General features: G+C 43.9%; 1 protein-coding gene across 1 annotated transcript in view; it reads left to right on the forward strand.

Moving 5' to 3' along the window:
- AK3 (adenylate kinase 3) overlaps nt 1-12,100 on the forward strand; it is a 32,953-nt gene extending 20,853 nt beyond the window's left edge. The window contains exons 2-5 of the mRNA XM_056522250.1: nt 4,910-5,029; nt 6,177-6,349; nt 8,156-8,274; nt 11,274-12,100. Coding sequence (XP_056378225.1) covers nt 4,910-5,029; nt 6,177-6,349; nt 8,156-8,274; nt 11,274-11,379 — 518 coding nt within the window. The 3' untranslated portion in view covers nt 11,380-12,100. The remainder of the gene's footprint in view (nt 1-4,909; nt 5,030-6,176; nt 6,350-8,155; nt 8,275-11,273) is intronic.
- The last annotated feature ends 8,488 nt before the right edge of the window (nt 12,101-20,588 follow it).

The following is a 20,588-nucleotide window of genomic DNA, read 5'->3' on the forward strand; positions in this document are numbered from 1 at the left end:
ACAGTTCTGCTCTCAACGCAGCCCAGAAGTATACTTTCCAAGTGTGTGTGGAAGAAACTACGGCAATAGCTGTCCAATAGCTGCACAATGTTGCGGATGTTACAGTATCGGGGAGCATAAGAGGTAATGCCTTTTACATGAGGCAATAAATTGCCTCTTTGTATGATAATCATCTTGTGTAAATAGCCCTTAAGTCGCTGCTGACAAATAGCAGAAGGATCAGGTAGGGCTGGGCGGTATACCGGTTCATACCGAATACCGAAATTTTTGTCCTGCACGATGTGAATTTTTCCCATACCGCAATACCGGTTGGGCCCCTCCCCCTTGGGAATGAATTATCAGCGCAGCGCTGTCCCCACATCGGGGAACTAATCATACGTGACCCGCCAGGGCTGTTCTGCTCCCCCAATTAATTATCAGCCCAGCTGGGTACTACTCACATATGTCACCCGCAAGCACTGCCCTCCTCCTCTTTGTTGCGGGCCGCTGGAACTCTATACTGTACGCCAGTGGTCTCCAACCTGGGGACCTCCAGATGTTGCAAAACTATAACTCCCAGCATGCTCGGACAGCCAACGGCTGTCCGGGCATGCTGGGAGTTGTAGTTTTGCAACAGCTGGATGTCCGCAGGTTTGAGACCACTGCTGTACGCTATATGTCTATGCCTGGGCTGCAAAAGATAAAGAAAAAAAACTTTAAAGGAGTAGTCCAGTGGTGAACAACTTATCCCCTATCCTAAGGATAGGGGATAAGTTTGAGATCGCGGGGGGTCCGACCGCTGGGGCCACCTGTGATCTCTCTGCACGGGGGCCAGGCTCTCCGACCAGATAGCGGGTGTCGACCACCGCACGAAGTGGCGGCCGACACGCCCCTTCAATACAAATCTATGGCAGAGCCGGTGCGCTGCCTCCGGCAATCTCCGGCTCTGCCATAGAGATGTATTGAGGGGGCGTGTCGACACCCGCTATCTGGTCGGAGAGCCTGGCCCCTGTACAGAGAGATCGCAGGGGGCCCCAGCGGTCGGACCCCCCGCGATCTCAAACTTATCCCCTATCCTTAGGATAGGGGATAAGTTTTCACCACTGGACTACCCCTTTAACTTGCCTACGTCGGCCTTATGCTGGGGACGGGAACGTCCGACAGCCGTCAGCCTATCACCGGCCAGCTTCTTACATGACAGTGCGTTTAACCTATCACTGGCCGGGGCGGGACATCGCTCCAGCCGGTCATAGGCTGACGGCTGTCCGACGTTCCCGTCCCCAGCGTAAGGCCGACGTAGGTAAGCTACAGTTTATTTTCTTTATCTTTTGCACACCGGGCATAGGGATACAGCGTACAGCAGTGGTCTCCAACCTGCGGACCTCCAGCTGTTGCAAAACTACAACTCCCAGTATGCCCGGACAGCCGTTAGCTGGTATCTCCTCAGGTTGGAGACCACTAGCCTACAGTATAGAGTTCCAGCGGCCCGCAACAAAGAGGAGGAGGGCAGTGCTTGCGGGTGACACATGTGAGTAGGGGGAGGGAGCAGAACAGCGCTGGCGGGTAACATGATTTGGTGGGGGGGAGCAGAACAGCGCTGGCGGGTCACATGATTTGGTAGGGGGGAGCAGAACAGCGCTGGCGGGTCACATGATTTGGTGGGGGGGGGGTGGTGAAAGAAATACCGTTTTATATACCGTGGATCCGCCATAAGTTAAAAAATACCGTGATACACATATTTAGTCATACCGCCCAGCTCTAGGATCGGGTATGTTGAAATCTAACTATCCAATAGTTTACCCAATCATCATCTGATGGAGTAGAGTCAGGAGGCCATCATACACATCGTATAGTCAGCTGGTCTCGCCAAAGTCAGCAGTTTTGTCCAACACGTCTGGCCATACAAATTACCGTACATAGCCATCTGCTGCTCCATACATAAAAATCTGTTGTTGACTAATGTGGAAGTCATAGACATCAATAGCAAACAGCCCAAATACACTGCTCAAAAAAATTAAGGGAACACTTAAACAACACAATGTAACTACAAGTCACTCACACTTCTGTGAAATCACCCTGTCCACTCAGGAAGTAACACTGATTGACAATCAATTTCACATGCTGTTTTGCAAATGGAACAGACAACAAGTGGAAATTATAGGCAATTAGCAAGACACCCCCAATAAAGGACTGGTTCTGCAGGTGGTGACCACAGACCACTTCTCAGTTCCTATGCTTCCTGGCTGTTTTGGTCACTTTTGAATGCTGGCGGTGCTTTCACTCTAGTGGTAGCATGAGACGGAGTCTACAACCAACACAAGTGGCTCAGGTAGTGCTGCTCATTCAGGATGGCACATCAATGTGAGCTGTGGCAAGAAGGTTTGCTGTGTCTGTCAGCGTAGTGTCCAGAGCATGGAGGCACTACCAGGAGACAGGCCAGTACATCAGGAGACGTGGAGGAGGCCATAGCAGGGCAACAATCTAGCAGCAGGACCGCTACCTCCGCCTTTGTGCAAGGAGGAGCACTGCCAGAGCCCTGCAAAATGACCTCCAGCAGGCCACAAATATGCATGTGTCCACTCAAACAGTCAGAAACAGACTACATGAGGGCGGTATGAGGGCCCGACATCCACAGGTGGTGGTTGAGCTTACAGCCCAACACCATGCAGGACGTTTGGCATTTGCTAGAGAACACAGGGATTGGCAAATTCCCCCCTGGCGCCCTGTACTCTTCACAAATGAAAGCAAGTTCACACTGAGCACATGTGACAGACATGACAGAGTCTGGAGACGCCATGGAGAACGTTCTGCTGCCTGCAACATCCTCCATCTTGACCGCTTTGGCGGTGGATCAGTAATGGTGTGGGGTGGCATTTCTTTGGGGGGCCGCACAGCCCTCCTTGTGCTTGCCAGTAATAGCCTGACTGTCATTAGGTACCAAGATGAGATCCTCAGACCCCATGTGAGACCATATGCTGGTGCGGTTGGCTCTGGGTTCCTCCTAATGCAAGACAATGTTAGACCTCATGTGGCTGGAGTGTGACAGCAGTTCCTGCAAGAGGAAGGCATTGATGCTATGGACTGGCCCGCCCTTTCCCCAGACCTGAATCCAATTGAGAACATCTGGGACATGATGTCTCGCTCCATCTACCAACTCCACGTTGTACCACAGTCTGTCTAGGAGTTGGCGGATGCTCATCACTGTTACGCTGAGCGCTCCGGGTCCCTGCTCCTCCCCGAAGCGCTCGCGGTGTTTCTCTCCCTGCAGCGCCCCGGTCAGACCCGCTGACCGGGAGCGCTGCACTGACATTGCTGACGGGGATGCGATTCGCATAGCGGGACGCGCCCGCTCGCGAATCGCATCCCAAGTCACTTACCCGTCCCGGTCCCCTGCTGTCATGTGCTGGCGCGCGCGGCTCCGCTCTCTAGGGCGCGCGCGTGCCAGCTCTCTGAGACTTAAAGGGCCAGTGCACCAATGATTGGTGCCTGGCCCAATTAGCTTAATTGACTTCCACCTGCTCCCTGGCTATATCTGATCACTGCCCCTGCACTCCCCTGCCGGATCTTGTTGCCTTAGTGCCTAGTGAAAGCGTTACTGTGTTTGTCCATACTGTGTACTTGACCCCCTGCTATTGCCTTATTGACTACGATTCTTGCTGCCTGCCCCGACCTTCTGCTACGTCCGACCTTGCTCTTGTCTACTCCCTTGTACCGCGCCTATCTTCAGCAGTCAGAGAGGTTTAGCCGTTGCTAGTGGATACGACCTGGTTGCTACCGCCGCTGCAAGACCATCCCGCTTTGCGGCGGGCTCTGGTGAAAACCAGTAGCAGCTTAGAACCGGTCCACTAGCACGGTCCACGCCAATCCCTCTCTGGCACAGAGGATCCACATCCAGTCTGCCGAATCGTGACAATCACCTCATCAGGAGCATGCCCAGGCATTGTAGGGAGGTCATATGGGCACGTGGAGGCCACACACACTACTGAGCCTCATTGTGACTTGTTTTAAGGACATAACATGAAAGTTGGATCAGCCTGTAGTGTGGTTTTCCACTTTGATTTTGAGTGTGACTCCATATCCAGACCTCCATGGGTTGATAAATTTGATTTCCATTGATCATTTTTGTGTGATTTTGTTGTCAGCACATTCAACTATGTAAAGATGAAAGTATTTCATACGATTAGTTCATTCATTCAGATCTAGGATGTGTTATCTTAGTGTTCCCTTTTTTGAGCAGTGTAGTTTGGTGCCAGTTAATGTACTTAACTATGACTTACCTTTTGCTGCTCCCCCGATGCCACCGGTATTGGTCTTCTGTCGTCCGAAGTGACTTCTTCCTCCTTTTTGGGCCCGACATGTCATGCCTCTCAGCTATTCACCGGCCGCAGCAGTGTTTTTATCCTCGGCCAGTGATTGACTAAGCTGCAATTTGACATATTGGGCCTGGGTCACACTGCAGAAGAAGAAGACTGCAGGGGAGAACGGGAGAGTGATACTTGGGGAATGGCAAAAGGTTAGTCAATTTAAAAAAAGTTTTAATTTTTTTATGGCAGCCTGGGCATAATGGGAGAGTAAAAATTTTTTTGTCGGAGTACCCCTTTAACCATACATTATTATTAGCATTATTCCTCTAATATAATATATATATCTTTTTTTATTTTTTATTTTTTTTAAACAACGAAACTATTTGGAAATTTTGTTATTAGCCAATGACATGTTTTGTGTATTTCACTGACAGACACAGATCAATCTGCCTGAAACCAAAACTGTCTTTTTTTTTTGCCTTTTAACAACCATAATAAATATGAAAGCTGAGCTGTGGTCCGTTGTTATGGGCAAAACCAGACAGTTTAAGTTTGGGCCTTTTGTTAAAATTCTGAGAACAATTTGATGTATGAATTATAAAGTTTTTTTTTCTTCAAATCTACAGAAATTGGTGTACTGGCAAAATCTTACATAGAACAGGGTCAGCTTGTCCCAGATGATGTGATCACCCGACTAATCATACAAGAGCTAAATAACTTTGGTGAACATAACTGGCTGCTAGATGGTAAGCTTACATCTGGTAAATGTGTATTTGTGCCTGCTCTAAACCCTTTATGGTTTTCACAAGAAAGAAGGGAACATAATTGTAACTAAAAGAAATGTACAGATTAAACTACAGCTCCCTACATATGTTCTTTGCGTCTGCTTATTGTCTATTTTTGTATGGATGCACGTGTAGAAAGCTGGATGACGGTTCATGCAGTTGTAGTAGATTCATAAAGACCCTTTTTGTTGAGTGCTGCAAACCCAAGGAAGCTCAGAAGACTTTATCATATCAAACGATTAGGTCTTTATTAAAGTCAACAGGGTACATCCAATTATGCGTTTTGGGGGTAATTCCCCCTTTATCAGATTGGTATTTCCGATTAAGGGGGATTGAACCCCTTAAAAAACACATCATTGGATGTACCCTGTTGACTTCAATAAAGACTCAATCGTTTGATGTGATAAAGTCTTCTGAGCTTCCTTGGGTTTGCAGCGCTGGACAAAAAGTTTTTTTTTCTATCTACTACTGCGGTTACGCTTCAAGATACCATTTGTACCTCCCTGTGACCCCCTGAGATGAGCAGCATTGCTTATCTTAAAACACCCTGGATTTGGGGCGATATGCGTATTTGAAATACGCTCCAGGTGAGCAGGAAATATGTAGTGTACTCTTTGAGACTCTCCTTATATTTATAGGGGGCCATGCACCATTTGAGGTAATGCACGAGGTACCGTCCTCTGGTCTCTTTATAGACAGGTGTTCATGGAGTTGGCAGCATAAGGTATTTGGTGGTAAAATGACATACATTATAATCCACCATACATGAACACCGATAGTTGAATAATTGTGGATCATTCAGTTATTAGAGTTTCCCAGGGTTAAATTTTTTTTTTTTTAAAAAAGCTCCTTTTTTTTCTTCTTCCTAATAAAAACTGCACTACACATGTCCACAGGTTGTGTTTGATTCACTACAACGAAGCTGAGCTGCGACAACCGTTACAGCTCATTGTACTTTTGTGGTGCTGTTTTTGGAAGGAAGTAGCCCTTTTTTTTTCAGAATTATACAGCAGTTGGATAAGACTGTTAACATTATTTCATTATTATTATTATTTTTTTCATTTTAAATGCATGGCATCGATTTTATGTTTTTCCCCGTTTCATGTAGGTTTCCCAAGAACCGTTCCTCAAGCACAAGCCCTTGATAAGGCCCATCAAATAAACACTGTAATCGACTTAAACGTTCCATTTCAGACCATTAAGGATCGTCTCACTGCACGATGGATCCACCCTGGTAGTGGAAGAGTATATAACACAGAATTTAATCCACCGAAAGTTTCAGTAAGGACTTAATTTTCTCATTTGGCTGTAGCCCTACAGTAAGGTTTATCTCTGTACTAGAAGTATGTTTCTGTAGGTTTCTAGACTTCTGCTAGCACATTGTTTAGAACATTTTGTAAGTCAATCAGGAAGCACCAATTGAACAAATAAATGTATTTCACTCTAAAGCTTGCTTAAATAAACTGTAAAGGGGCTTTAAAATAAGTCATTTGACAATACAGTGTTACACCTGTTTTTTAAGTCTTTTATGCACCATTAAAAGGCTTCATAGACTGGGGCTCACTTACAGAGCCTTTATTTACTACTAGAATGTCGGGGTGAGAACCAAATGAAAGATCACTATCAGTCGTCAGCCATGCATCCCCTATTACATGGGGAGATACCTACAATGACAAACAAATGTTCTGTTCGTTTATTGGCTTTGCACTGGCCCTATTGCACAGGACAATATTGGCCTGTTTGACCGACAATTGCTCCATGGGGCTAACCATAGCCATACGCGTAAAGATGAAATCACAATAATTATATTTATGTAGCGCCAGCAGATTCCGCAGCAATTTACAATATTGAGGATACAAGTAAAGACAAGTACTAGACACTACAATATTACACACTAAATAGATACAAACAGGAGGTGTAAGAGCCCTGCTCGTGAGAAGAAGGGGATTGCGACAAAAGGCAGAAAGTGCTTTATTGGTCCAGCCATGTAAGTGATACATTCATTATTACACATAGAAAAACATGTGAACTGTTCCGTGTATGGGTGAGACTGTCATTGCCTGGATTGTTCTGTCAGAATAGTAAATTTATGTTGTCGTGAAAGAAAAGAAAAATTGGAATTGATCTTTCTAAAAATAGTCCTGACATTATTAAATAACTTTTTCATTACATTTTGATTTTTAAACATGCATCTTATCTGCAAGTTCAGTCTAGTGCATTTCCTAAATGGCTTAGCCACAGGCATGCTTGTCTGCCACTGTGTTCTGAATCATCTTTGGTGCAGTTGTGTGGCTGGAAGAAACCGATCAGTTCTAGTGATCGGTGCAGGTCACATAGATCATACCTTCACCAGTGTAGCATTTACTTATCCAGGAGATAGGTGATGAATTTGTTATACTGGTATACCCCTTTATACTTTATGTACATAAAACTGGAACCCCCCATTTATACTAACATAATATTTTATGGGTTAATAAACTTGTATTGAAGTGCAGTGAAATAATGCAGTTGCAATGCATTGGAAAAAACAGGAAAAGCAGAATGTAAACTTCATGCGTTAATGAGTGAAACAATAGTGGTATGTGGCATAGAATGAATTACCACATCAAATTCTATACATTCTAGAAAAATAAGACAAAATACTATAGACAAGAGATCATGGGAAAAAGAAAGAGGAGAAAATAAAGGGGAAGACTAGAGGAAGGTAGAGAAAGGTCACAATAGTAAGTAAGGGGCAGGATTAGTACTATGAATAGGATCACATGCCCCTTAACCAGATCTAAAAGCACAATTTTGACAGATTAGCTAAAAGGAGTATGTGTCTGGATTCTAACTATTCTTCCGTGCAGATAATGTTCTTTAGGGGTCAACCTATTGCACTCCAGTGGGCAATGTGGAGGATCTCCATAGCTTTGATCAGTATCCTGACAGAAGGCTCTTTGAATGGAGCAATCTTTCCATAAAGATGTAGTTAATATTGTCACAAAGGGTTGTAGAACATGGTTGTTCATAGGCTATGGTGTTGTGTATTTTGTATTCTGAATTACTAGAGGAATTATATTTGTTATGTATCATTGTTGGCATTAGGGAATTGACGATCTTACTGGAGAACCACTAATTCAACGTGAAGATGACAAGCCAGAGACTGTTACTAAAAGACTAAAAGCCTACGAGGCTCTCACAAAACCAGTCCTGGAATATTACAAGTAAGTATTACTTTGATACAATACAAATATTCCAAATATAAAATACTTTTATGTATTTTGTGTGACTGTTGGGTCCATGAGTTCCTATCGATTATGTATAGGGATAGGGTAACTACTTGCATTTTATGTATTCGAGACAACTTCGGGATATTTGCCTGGCCTCTTAACTTCACTTACTTTATAGATCTGTGGCCAACCTTCCTTTATTGTACAGCTTTATAGACGTGGTTATGTCTTGGCCAGTGATCTCAAAACTGTGGACATCCAGATGTTGCAAAACTACAACTCCCAGCTTTCCGGGCATGCTGAAAGTTGTAGTTTTGCCACTTCAGTTTGGAGATCACCATTTATGTTTGTGTAACAATTTCAAGAGTACACCGCCAGCACTGTGATAGCTTTTAGGGGATCATCTACCACCTATATAATAATTTCCTTGAGACTACAAGACTCTTAAAGGAGATGTCCGGTGTGGACTATTCTTATTCCATCCTGCCCGGGCTGCAAAAAAAGAGAAAACAAACTTTCACTTACGTTCCTATGTTCCTCTGGAGCTCCGCAACAGCTGATCGGTCGGCCAGGCTGTCTACTTACTATTTCCCTTAGCCCGGGACATCACACGGTGCTTCAGCCTATCACCGGTTGAGGCAGGATCGCCGCGGAACGTGATAGGCTGAAGCACCGTGGGACGTCCTGGGCTAAAGGAAGTAGGAAGCAGACATCCCGGTCGACCGATCAGCTCTTGCGAAGCTCTAGGGGAACGTGGGAAAGTAAGTGAAAGTTTTTCTCTTTTTTTGCAGCCCGGGTAGGATGGAATAAGAATAGTCCGCACCGGACATCTCCTTTAAAGACAAAGTATCATGTAAAAAAATCTTTAAAGTTTTAGATGACGGGGAGTCCAAATGCTAGAACCCCCCTGCGATCTTCTGTTTAGAGAAACTGCATAGAGAAACGCCTCTGGACCCCCACCCGAAGCGGGGGCTACCACGCCCCCTCTTTATAGCTCTGTGGGAGAGCCGAAGATGGCCAAACGGCTCTCCCATAGAGCTATATGGAGGGGGCATGGCAGCTCCCACTTCGGGCTGGGGTCGTGACGTGGCGCTATGAAGGAGAGCCAGGGCTCTAAATAGGAGATCTTGGACTCCCTGTGATCTAAAACTTATCCCCTATCCTTTGGATAGGGGATACGTTTTTTTTACATGATACTTTTCCTTTTAAAGGGGTTATCCACCATAACGTGATTTTAGTACGTACCTGCCAGACAAGATTGGACATGCTTAGGAAGGATCTGTGCTTGTCTTGGGGGTAAATGACTATGTTGTGAGATTACCATAACACTGTGGCTAGCTTTTTGTGAACTGGTATTTCCTGTTTGAGTTTTCTTTTTTTGCCTACAAATCCCATAATTCCATCTTCCTCCCTCCCACACATCAGCCACCCCACCCATTGAAACATAAATGAGCTGCATTCATTCAAAAGACCTGTGGTTTTCAATCAGAGAGCCTGCAGCTGTTGCATTAGTTGCAGATTGATCTCTCTCCCACCAAGCGACCCCTCCACCCATTGAAGCAGACAGGCTCCCGGTCATCAGCTGACTAGTGAGTCAGGTCTCGGCTGCATTGCAACCTGGGAAAAATCTGAGACAACAGTCATTTTGTATGCTGTTAAAAATAAATATTGGGGTGAAAATCACATAAAAATTGTGAGAAAACCGTCACACACAGGTACAGACACTATATTATGAACAACACTAACTTTACAGACCCTGTAGCATAGTCAAATAAAAAAAATTTCCTGGAATACCCCTTTTAAGCTCCGTAAATATGCTGCTGTCCATTGCTTGTCTGAAAAATGACTTACCAAGGTCACTGCAGGGTAAGGTTTCTACTTTTGGGGCCAAGACTTGATATGCCCTAGATATGCTTTTATCGTTATTTTAGGGTTTCTAAAAATACTTTTCATAGTCAGAAAGTGTAAGATAGAAAATGTCTCATTTGAAGGTAGTTGTAGAAATCTCTAAATGATAAATGAAATTTAGCAATCAGCTGTTTGAATGAAAAGGATATTAACCATTATACAGGTCTGCTATGGTATTTATACCTTCGCTATCCATTCAGAGTACCATATTTATCGTCGTATAACACGCATTTTTTAGACTAAAATTTTTAGCCTAAAGTCTATGTGCGTGTTATATGCCGATAAGCCGCTGCAGTTCAATGATTTTTAAATCCAATGAACTGCAGCGACTTTTGCAGGTGCAGAGACCTGCCATCGCTGCCGGCTTCTCTCCCCCTGCTATCGGCGCCGCTGCCCCTTCTCCCCCCCTGGCTATCGGTGCCGCTGCCCCATTGCCGGTGTCGATAGCCAGGGGGAGAGAAGCGGCAGCGGCGCCGACAGACAGGGGGAGAGAAGGGGCAGCGGCACCCATTGCCGGCGCCGCTGCCCCGTTGCCTCCCCCATCCCCGGTTGTATAATTACCTGTTGCCGGGGTCGGGTCCGCGCTGCTTCAGGCCTCCGGTGTGCGTCCCCTGCGTCGTTGCTATGCGCTGCACGGCGCGGCGCAATGATGAGTGACGTCACTCGTCATTGTGTCTTGCAGCGCATATATATATATATATATATATATATATATATATATATATATATAGCCTATCCTAAGGATTGTATACTAACCAAACTGACCATTAGAAAAGATCTGAAATATACCAGATCAAAATTCCTTTGTCCTAAGTTATGGGCTAGATGCCCCATGGTGAATGCAAGCTTGTTGCTGCTGTGAACATTTTCAGATTTGTTAGCTACTTGTATTTTTCTATCTTTAGTCCAGCTATTTAAGCAGCTTTTCCTGCTTTGAGGTGATACGAGAACTGGAAAAATAGGAGCACAAGTGCGATTGGGTGATACGGGCATCGCCTTCAGTTCTTTCCACTACACTCTCAGAATGTGTAGCATTCACAATGTTCCTGAATAGTCCATGAATAATCTTTCTTGTGTCTCTGTAGAAATAAGGGGGTCCTGGAAACGTTTTCTGGAACTGAAACCAACAAGATCTGGCCCCATGTTCTTTCATTCCTGCAAACAAAGCTTCCTGATGTGACTCAAGAGTAGCTGAAGACGGGGAAGGAGATGAAACTGGGACTACTAGTTGCCATCTGCTGAACATGAATATTTTTATCATTTTAATGTGATGCTTTTAATTTTTTATTTCACGCCTGCTATTTTACTGCCTTTTTGATTTTTTTTTTCTCCTGAGAATTATAGTATTGCCTGTAAGATCAAATCTTATTTTTAATAGCGATTTAACCCATGAAATTTTAAGAAAAGATCATGTTCACACATCCTTTAAAAGAAAAAAAATCAGTTTATGGCCGTTTTGCAAAAAAAAAAAATGGTTGTTTTATAGCCATTTCTGTCTGAATAAAATGCTTATTTTAAGGCATGTGATCATGGCCTTAATGGAAATAATGAAACAAAATAATAGCATTTTAAACATTATGAGCTTTTGCTTCTCTGTACTTTTTCTTTTATTCTTCATGCTGCCTTAAGTGATTCTAGCATTTTTAATAACAGTCAAATGTTGGGTTTGCACTTACGTACGTTTTTCACAGTAATGGCCCAGTTTGCCTAAGATTTATTTTCCAGAGTTTTCCCTTCAAATTACATTTTGTACCTGTATTTCCTATAGACTTGTATGGAGCTGACTGCACATGTTCTCCACACATCTTTATCCATTAACAGTTAACCTTATTAGAAGGTATGGATTAGAGATGAGCGAACTTACAGTAAATTCGATTCGTCACAAACTTCTCGGCTCGGCGGTTGCTGACTTTTCCTGCATAAATTAGTTCAGCTTTCCGGTGCTCCGGTGGGCTGGAAAAGGTGGATACAGTCCTAGGAAAGAGTCTCCTAGGACTGTATCCACCTTTTCCAGCCCACGGGAGCCCCTGAAAGCTGAACTAATTTATGCAAGAAAAGTCATCAACTGCCGAGCCGAGAAGTTCGTGACGAATCGAATTTACTGTAAGTTCGCTCATCTCTAGTATGGATACCCCTTTAAAATTCACGTGGGGCCAACTGAATTTTGCACCCTGTGCTTTACATAGCAGACCAGCTTTACACTAGTTATAAGATTTTCCTTGATGTGTTCACTGGCAAATGATTGTACAAGTATTATATTGTGATGATGTTGTTACTACTCACTCCAGCATAATATATTCTTTTTTTTTTCTCTTTATAGTATATGTGTTTTTCCTAAGAATACAGTCTATTACCTATTAACACAATAGCTCATAAGAGTCTGAATGGTCTGGGACTGACCACTGGAATCTCATTGACAATGAGAAGAGGGGTCCTTTGTCCTCCCATGTGAATGGAGTGCAGGTCAAACATGATTGCTCCTATCCATTCAGCCACTATGGGACAGTGTATGGCTATTTTGCTGGGACCCCCCTCAATCTCCCTGCAGCACCCGCATTCTATGCGGGAGCTGCGTCTCCAGTTTCGGAAACCTCCGGATTTCCGGGACTGGGGACGTGACGTCACGCCACGCCCCCTCCATTCATGTCTATGGGATGTCACACCCCCTCCCATAGACATGAATGGAGGGGGCGTGGCGTGACGTCACGTCCCCAGTCCCGGAAATCCGGAGGTTTCCGAAACTGGAGACGCAGCTCCCGCATAGAATGTGGAGGGTCCCAACAGCGGGCCCCCCCGCGATCAGCCATCTTATCCCCTATCCTTTGGATAGGGGATAAAATGTTTTTGCCCGGAATATCCTTTTAAGAACAGCCAGGAATACACAGCTAAAAACTAAAATTGTCAACTGTAATTATAATAGATTAAAAAACTGTATATGTAAATATGTATAATTAGAGTATATTGTAGTAGCCTGAGCTTTTGCTTTCTATTGAGGATGTAATTGGTTTTAGGTCTTTTTGATTCCCAGGAATTTTGTTGCACAATGGGGATGAATACAGGGCTTAGGGGGTGAGAATATGAGGCTGAGGGAATGGGTTTTTATGTCCTTCTCATCTGAGCCTTACATTCCTGTTAATATGACCTTTTAGGGAAAGATGGAGATAATTAACCCTCAGAAATCCCCAGATTTTGGGAACAGAGAGCGTAGCAAGAAAGTAAATCAGCCCACTAATAGTTCTTGGACTTACCACAAATCCTCCTTTAATGCTACCAAAGTAGCCTTTTAATTCACCCAAGTTTTATTTTATCTGCAATTGTGATTTCTTCTCGTTGGCTATTGCTTACATCACCATGTAAATGTTTTTCCAATGGATGATTAAAGGACATCTGCAGCGTGATTAACACTTATCCCCTATCCACAGGATAGGGGATAAGTGTTTGATTGCGGGGGGTCTGACCGCTGGGACCCCCCGTGATCTCATGTACGGGGCCGCGGCTGTCCAGTGCAGGGGGCGTGCCTGCCGCAGCATGACGTTGCAGCCGGCACTCCTCCTCCATACATCTCTATGGGGGAGGCAGTGTTCGTGCCTCCCCGCATCCCCCATAGAACTGTATGGGGACGGGGAGGAGACGGTGCGTCACCGTCTAGGTCGACGCTACGTCACCATGAGTGCGAATGGCAGCGCCCCGTTAGGGAGATCAAGGGGGGTCCCAGCGGTCGGACCCCCCGCGATCAAACACTTATCCCCTATCTTGTAGATAGGGGATAAGTGTATATTGCGCTGCAGTTGTCCTTTAAGAGAACATAGCCAATGTGCCATGCAGATGCCATTACCTCCTGACCTCATCAGTTAGTAGACTAGTTCATACACATTCTACCTCATTGCTTTCTGTTTCCAGCATTCATACACTGAGATGTTGTGTCTGAACTGATAGTTTTATCTGTTTAGGGGTTCTTGCCTCAGTAGCTTGCAGGTCCTCCTAGATTACACAAACACAGTGTTGTAATAGTACAATAGAATATCTTACAATGCATAACTGTTCTTTGTGAAAATAAAGTCATAATTTCTATCTTATTGGATACTGATAGTTTTTCAAGGTTGTAACTTGGATGCACGTTGGTTGAGACCATGCATTGGGGACCAAAGCGTCTTCCACTTAAATGTATACATAAAGAATATAGGTAATATGGCAGTATGAGATGCAGCTATGGTTTCATTGCTATTAAGCTAATTTATCTTGGAAATTGGTGTTGGCACTGTCCTGACATTGGAGGGGTCATGCGTGTCCCCTCTTCCACTGTTTGAATTAATGAATAGTCTTTTGAAAGCAGTGCTGCATTACGTCACTTGGGTTATCTCCGGCACTCCCATAGGGGATAAGTTGTTTTTCTCTGGACAGCCTTTTCAATGTAGCAATTTTTTCAGCAACTATTACATCTGTGCCACATTTTCAAGGGGAGGGCCGCTAGTCATTAGTACAACTCTTTTGCTAGTATTGGCCTTTTTTCTGCATTACACAGGAATGTTGGGGGAATTGATCATTTCATCAAGCCAGCTGTTTAGTTTGCGCAAAGCACTAGTTGCGGAAAAAATTGGTACATTGAAAAGGCTGTCCTGTGAAAAACAACTTATACCCTATGGGATTGCCGGAGATAACCCAAGTGCTGTAGTACTCTGATATCTTTGGCGCACCCTTTCTCTAATAGACAGGACTCAATCTGGAGATCAGGGGGGCGGGGGGGTCCCAGTAGTCGGACACTTAAATAAGTTGTTTTTCACTGTACAGCCCCTTTAATTGAACTCTAAAGAATTCCCCCATTTTGTGGATCAAAGTCACTATTCAGGTACTTGAATGCTATATTTCTATAGGTCAGATAATGCAAAGATATTTGCTATATTTACTGATAATTGATACCAGCATATTGACCAATTGAAAAAAAAAAAACTTTTCTTGTTACAGACAATGGAAAATAAAAGTCCTTTATTATTACGAACTGTCCTGGAATATAAATGAGCTAAGTATGTGACTTCGCACAGTGATAACTTGGTAAAAATTAGGCAAACTGAGTTAGCTCACTGTGTACATGGTGCTTGCATACTGTTATGCTTTACCTAGAATTAGATGTGTTATTTTTAGAACTACATGTGAAATATGTTCATAACAGCTGCTAAGAATGAAATGAGGTATGAAAATGTATCTGTCACTTTTTTCCAACTCTGAAGAATGTTCTATGTGTGTGCCTTAACTCTTAGATGTATGTAAGTTAGTCTGCAGATAACCCTGCACTTCAATGCAGATTTGAAACGGTCAATAAAACAATGTTGACTGCCATTTTGTATCCCTTGTCTTTCTATTGATGCTGTGAATTTACAATCAGAGAGGCTTCATGGGACATCTTGTTTCATATGCTAAGTGTAATTCAAGCATAATCTATGCAAATCACATCCCTTCTGTTACCAAGAAGAATGAAAGAATGTGAACAGACTGTGTATGGATGTTCTGCACCATCGCAAGAGACTGAAAAGCACTAGTGTACATACTATATGCACAACATCAACAACTACTAACTGGATATCACTAGACCTCAAGCATAAAATCTAGTCATGACAAAAGTATTTTCTGTTAATTGAAAAGAAGGGACTGAAGTAAGACACCAGAGGAACAGCTGGACGTGAGTAGAGGGTTATTTTTTTTTTATGTACTACACAATAGACATACCACTGGAAAAAACCTCCTGCTGCATATCGCCTTTAAAACGGGCATATAGTTACCTGTTATAGCCAGTGTCTTAGGACTACGAACAAGAAGACTATGAACCAGCACTTCGTGAAAGACAGCTTTATTGAAGATCACATCACACTGTTAAAACAGACTATACCATCTGACGCATCTGATGGTAGTCTGTTTTAACAGTGTGACATGATCTTCAAAAAAGCTGTCTTTCACGAAGTGCTGGTTATAGTCTTCTTTTTCATATTGTTGTGTGCCTTGCCAGGCGCAGATCCATGTACCATACTGGAGAGGGTGAGCTGGATTTTCGTTTCCATACTTCGTACAAGTGTCTTAGGACTGCCTTACAGTTTCTATCAGCTCACCAGCTGCTCTTGAGGTACACAACAGATCGCTCTTCACAAATTCCCTTAGACTCCGCCTCATGCCTATGGCCTCCAGCACAGCCTCTCCCAGACCTCTGTTGACTAGAACTGCTGATGCTTAAAGGGGTACTCTGGGAATTATAATTTTTTTTAATCAACTGGTGCCAGAAAGTTAAACAGGTTAGTAAATTACTTCTATTTAAAAATCTTAAAATCTTATCAGCTGCTGTATACTACAGAGGCAGGGCTGTGGAGTCGGTAGATAAATGTTCCCACTCCGACTCCAGAGTTTTCTGTACTTCCAACTCTGACTCCTCTGTATTAATATACAAATGTAATTTATACATTCCTTGAAGGAAAGAAAGGTAACATACCTGTCATTACCACAGGACTACTGGCTGGGAAGCCAACAGTCTACTGTATTGAACAGTTTGTGTGCTGATCTGCTGCTGAAGATAGGGCAGTGGGAGGATCAAGGAAGGGGTATTTATTATAAAACATGATATCCCTAGTAGAATCCCATAGTCATGTTTAACCCCTTAACGACGCAGGACGTATATTTACTTCCTGCGCCGGCTCCCGCGATATGAAGCGGGATCGCGCCACGATCCTGCATCATATCGCTTCGGTCCCGGCGCTCACCAACGGCCGGGACCCGCGGCTAATACCACACATCGCCGATCGCGGCGAGGTGCGGTATTAACCCTTTAGAAGCGGCGGTCAAAGCTGACCGCCGCTTCTAAAGTGAAACTGAAAGTATCCCGGCTGCTCAGTCAGGCTGTTCAGAACCGCCGTGGTGAAATCGCGGCGTCCCGAACAGCTGATCGGACACCGGGAGGGCCCTTATCTGCCTCCTCGGTGTCCGATCGACGAATGACTGCTCCGTGCCTGAGATCCAGGCAGGAGCAGTCAAGCACCGATAATGCTGATCGCAGGCGTGTTAATACATGCCAGTGATCAGCATAGGAGATCAGTGTGTGCAGTGTTATAGGTCCCTATGGGACCTATAACACTGCAAAAAAAATGCAAAAAAAAAGTGTTAATAAAGGTAATTTAACCCCTTCCCTAATAAAAGTTTGAATCACCCCCCTTTTCCCATAATAAAAATAAAACAGTGTAAAAAATATAAACATGTGGTATCGCCGCGTGCGTTAATGTCCGAACTATAAAAATATATCATTAATTAAACCGCACGGTCAATGGCGTATGCGCAAAAAAATTCCAAAGTCCAAAAAAGCGTATTTTGGTCACTTTTTATACCATTAAAAAAATTTATAAAAAGTGATCAAAAAGTCTGATCAAAACAAAAATCATACCGATAAAAACTTCAGATCACGGCGCAAAAAGTGAGTCCTCATACCGCCCTGTACGTGGAAAAATAAAAAAGTTATAGGGGTCAGAAGATGACATTTTTAAACGTATAAATTTTCCTGCATGTAGTTATGATTTTTTCCAGAAGTGCGACAAAATCAAACCTATATAAGTAGGGTATCATTTTAACCGTATGGACCTACAGAATAATGATAAGGTGTAATTTTTACCAAAATATGCACTGCGTAGAAACGGAAGCCCCCAAAAGTTACAAAATGGCGTTTATTTTCCGATTTTGTCGCACAATGATTTTTTTTTCCGTTTCGCCGTGCATTTTTGGGTAAAATGACTAATGTCACTGCAAAGTAGAATTGGCGACGCAAAACATAAGCCATAATATGGATTTTTAGGTGGAAAATTGAAAGGGTTATGATTTTTAAAAGGTAAGGAGGAAAAAACGAAAGTGCAAAAACGGAAAAACCCTGAATCCTTAAGGGGTTAAAGGGGTACTCCGCCCCTAGACATCTTATCCCCGGGGTCCCGCTGCTGGCGACCCCCGGGATCGCCGCTGCGGCACCGCGCTTTCATTACTACACAGAGCGAGTTCGGGGGACGGATACAGTGGACGGAGCAGAGTAATGTCATAGCTCCGCCCCTCGTGACATCACGGCCCGCCCCCTTAATGCAAGTCTATGGCAGGGGGCGTGAAGACCGCCACGCCCCCTCCCATAGACTTGTATTGAGGGGGCTGGCCGTGACATCACGAGGGGTAGAGCCATGACGTAACGGTGCTCCAACCCCTGTATCGTCCGTCATTACGCACAGAGCGAACTCTCTCTGTGCAGTAATGATAGCGCGGTGCCGCAGTGGCAATCCCGGGGGTCCCCAGCAGCGGGACCCCGGCGATCTGACATCTTATCCCCTATCCTTTGGATAGGGGATAAGATGTCTAGGTGTGGAGTACCCCTTAAAGCGAACAATCGAGTTTACAAGTTTTTATAGCCATAGCTGAATGGCTATTGACCCTCCATTCCCTTCACTTATACAAGTGTCTCTAGTCCTGCAAAAAACATATTTCCTTAACCCCTTATCAGGGAGAGGCTATGTTACCCATGTATTCCCTGTAACAGCAGAACACAACACTATGGAAAGTATAAGTATTGCTGCTCCTAATTGTGCGTTGTGTGCCATATAGTAAAGCATATGAAAAGTATGCTTCTTCACGGTCACTTAACATGTTCGTTTTGCGGTTATGTGAGGCACTGCATGCATTGGTCTTTATTCTTAAAGTAGAGAAGTCATTAATTATAACTTTTTGTGAATTGGGACATTTAAACTTGCTTTTTAAATTTTTTATTCCAATCTAAATTTAGTAGGAGTCGGTGCATTGTTTGCCGACTCCAACTCCAGGTACCCAAAATTTTGTCCGACTCCTCGACTCCGACTCCACAGCCCTGTACAGAGGAAGCTCTTTTATTTTTACATTTCTTTTCTGTCTGACCACAGTGCTCTCTGCTGACACCTCTGTCCATGTCAGGAACTGTCCAGAGCAGAAGAGGTTTGCTATGGGGATTTGTTCCTACTCTGGACAGTTTCTGACATGGACACAGGTGTCAGCAGAGATCACTGTGGTCAGACTGGAAAGAAATGCAAAAAGAAAAGAACTTCCTCTATAGTATACAACAGCTGATAAGTACTGGAAGGATTAAGATTTTTTTAATAGAAGTAATTTTAACTTTCTGGCACCAGTTGATTTAACAAAAAAAAAAAAAAAAAAAAAGTTTTCCACCAGAGTACCTCTTTGAGCCTTTCAGTACATCACAATACTCCTGGTGAAACAGACTCCAGACCTAACTAGTTTACTGGACAACACCAGCCCTTATAGGCACCACATGGAGATTAGCCCCTTTACCTCCTTCAGTCAGCAGAAACTTGCCATGCCTGGTAACATAGCTTTACACATATCTCCCTAGCAACACCTGGCTATACTGGGTCTAGTCATTATCTGTGCCAAAATTAATGTAGTCTGACAGGAGGGGTATGGTTATTTGTTGGTGGGTGACACCCTAAGTCATTGGGATGAGTATATGTGGGGGTGATATTCTTGATTACTGCCACATTTTCTTATATCACCCCTTCAGGATCTGTCACAGTGTCATTATGTTGTTTTCCCAGGTACTAGTATGTCTGTCATGTTTTTCATTCTCCTTGTCATTACTGTTACTTTTTTTGTGTCGTCATGTCTGTCACGTTTTAGGCTCTGTCTCATCGTCATTCCCGTCATGTTTTCTTATGCATTCAGTATCATTGTCATTACTGTTACGTTTTTCATGTATTATCATGTCCGTCATATTCTCAGGTTCTCTCTTAGTCACTCCTGTTACTTTTTCTTATTATGTTTCCATACTCTGTCTCATCGTTATTCCTGTTATGGTTCAGATGTACCATCACGCCTGGCATGTTTTCTGGCTCTTTCTACGTCATAACTGTCATTTTTTACAGGTATTATCAGGCCTGTCTGTGAAATTACTTTTACTCACAAATAGAGAAACAGAACATTTCCGCACATCCATAACTTGTACTATGATCTAATTGCTTCTTAGCATAATATCAAAAACAAGTTGTTAGAGTATCTTATAAAACGGGTCTCAAACTCCCCGCCCGGAGGCCATTTGGGGCCCGCAGAACGAAAGTTTGTGGTCCGCACCAGGTATGTGTAATTTGTATTGCCCGACACCCGGGACATGCAGTTCCGGGCGCCGGGCAGGTAACTTCTTCAGGCATTTAGCCCTGCTTTGGGCAAGCAGCGCTAAATGCCGGAAGGCTTCACTTACCCCACCCTCCTCCTCCCGGTCTCCGGCCCGAGTGATGAGGGACATCGCGCATGTGACGTCCCTCCGCAGACCCGCACAGGACGTCACTCGTCAGGCCGGAGAAAAGCGCAGCGCAGGACAGGTAAGTGTGTGTGTGTGTGTGAAACGACAATGCTAC

This window comes from Hyla sarda, chromosome 1 (genome assembly GCF_029499605.1).
Source record: "Hyla sarda isolate aHylSar1 chromosome 1, aHylSar1.hap1, whole genome shotgun sequence".
Lineage (NCBI taxonomy): Eukaryota > Metazoa > Chordata > Amphibia > Anura > Hylidae > Hyla > Hyla sarda.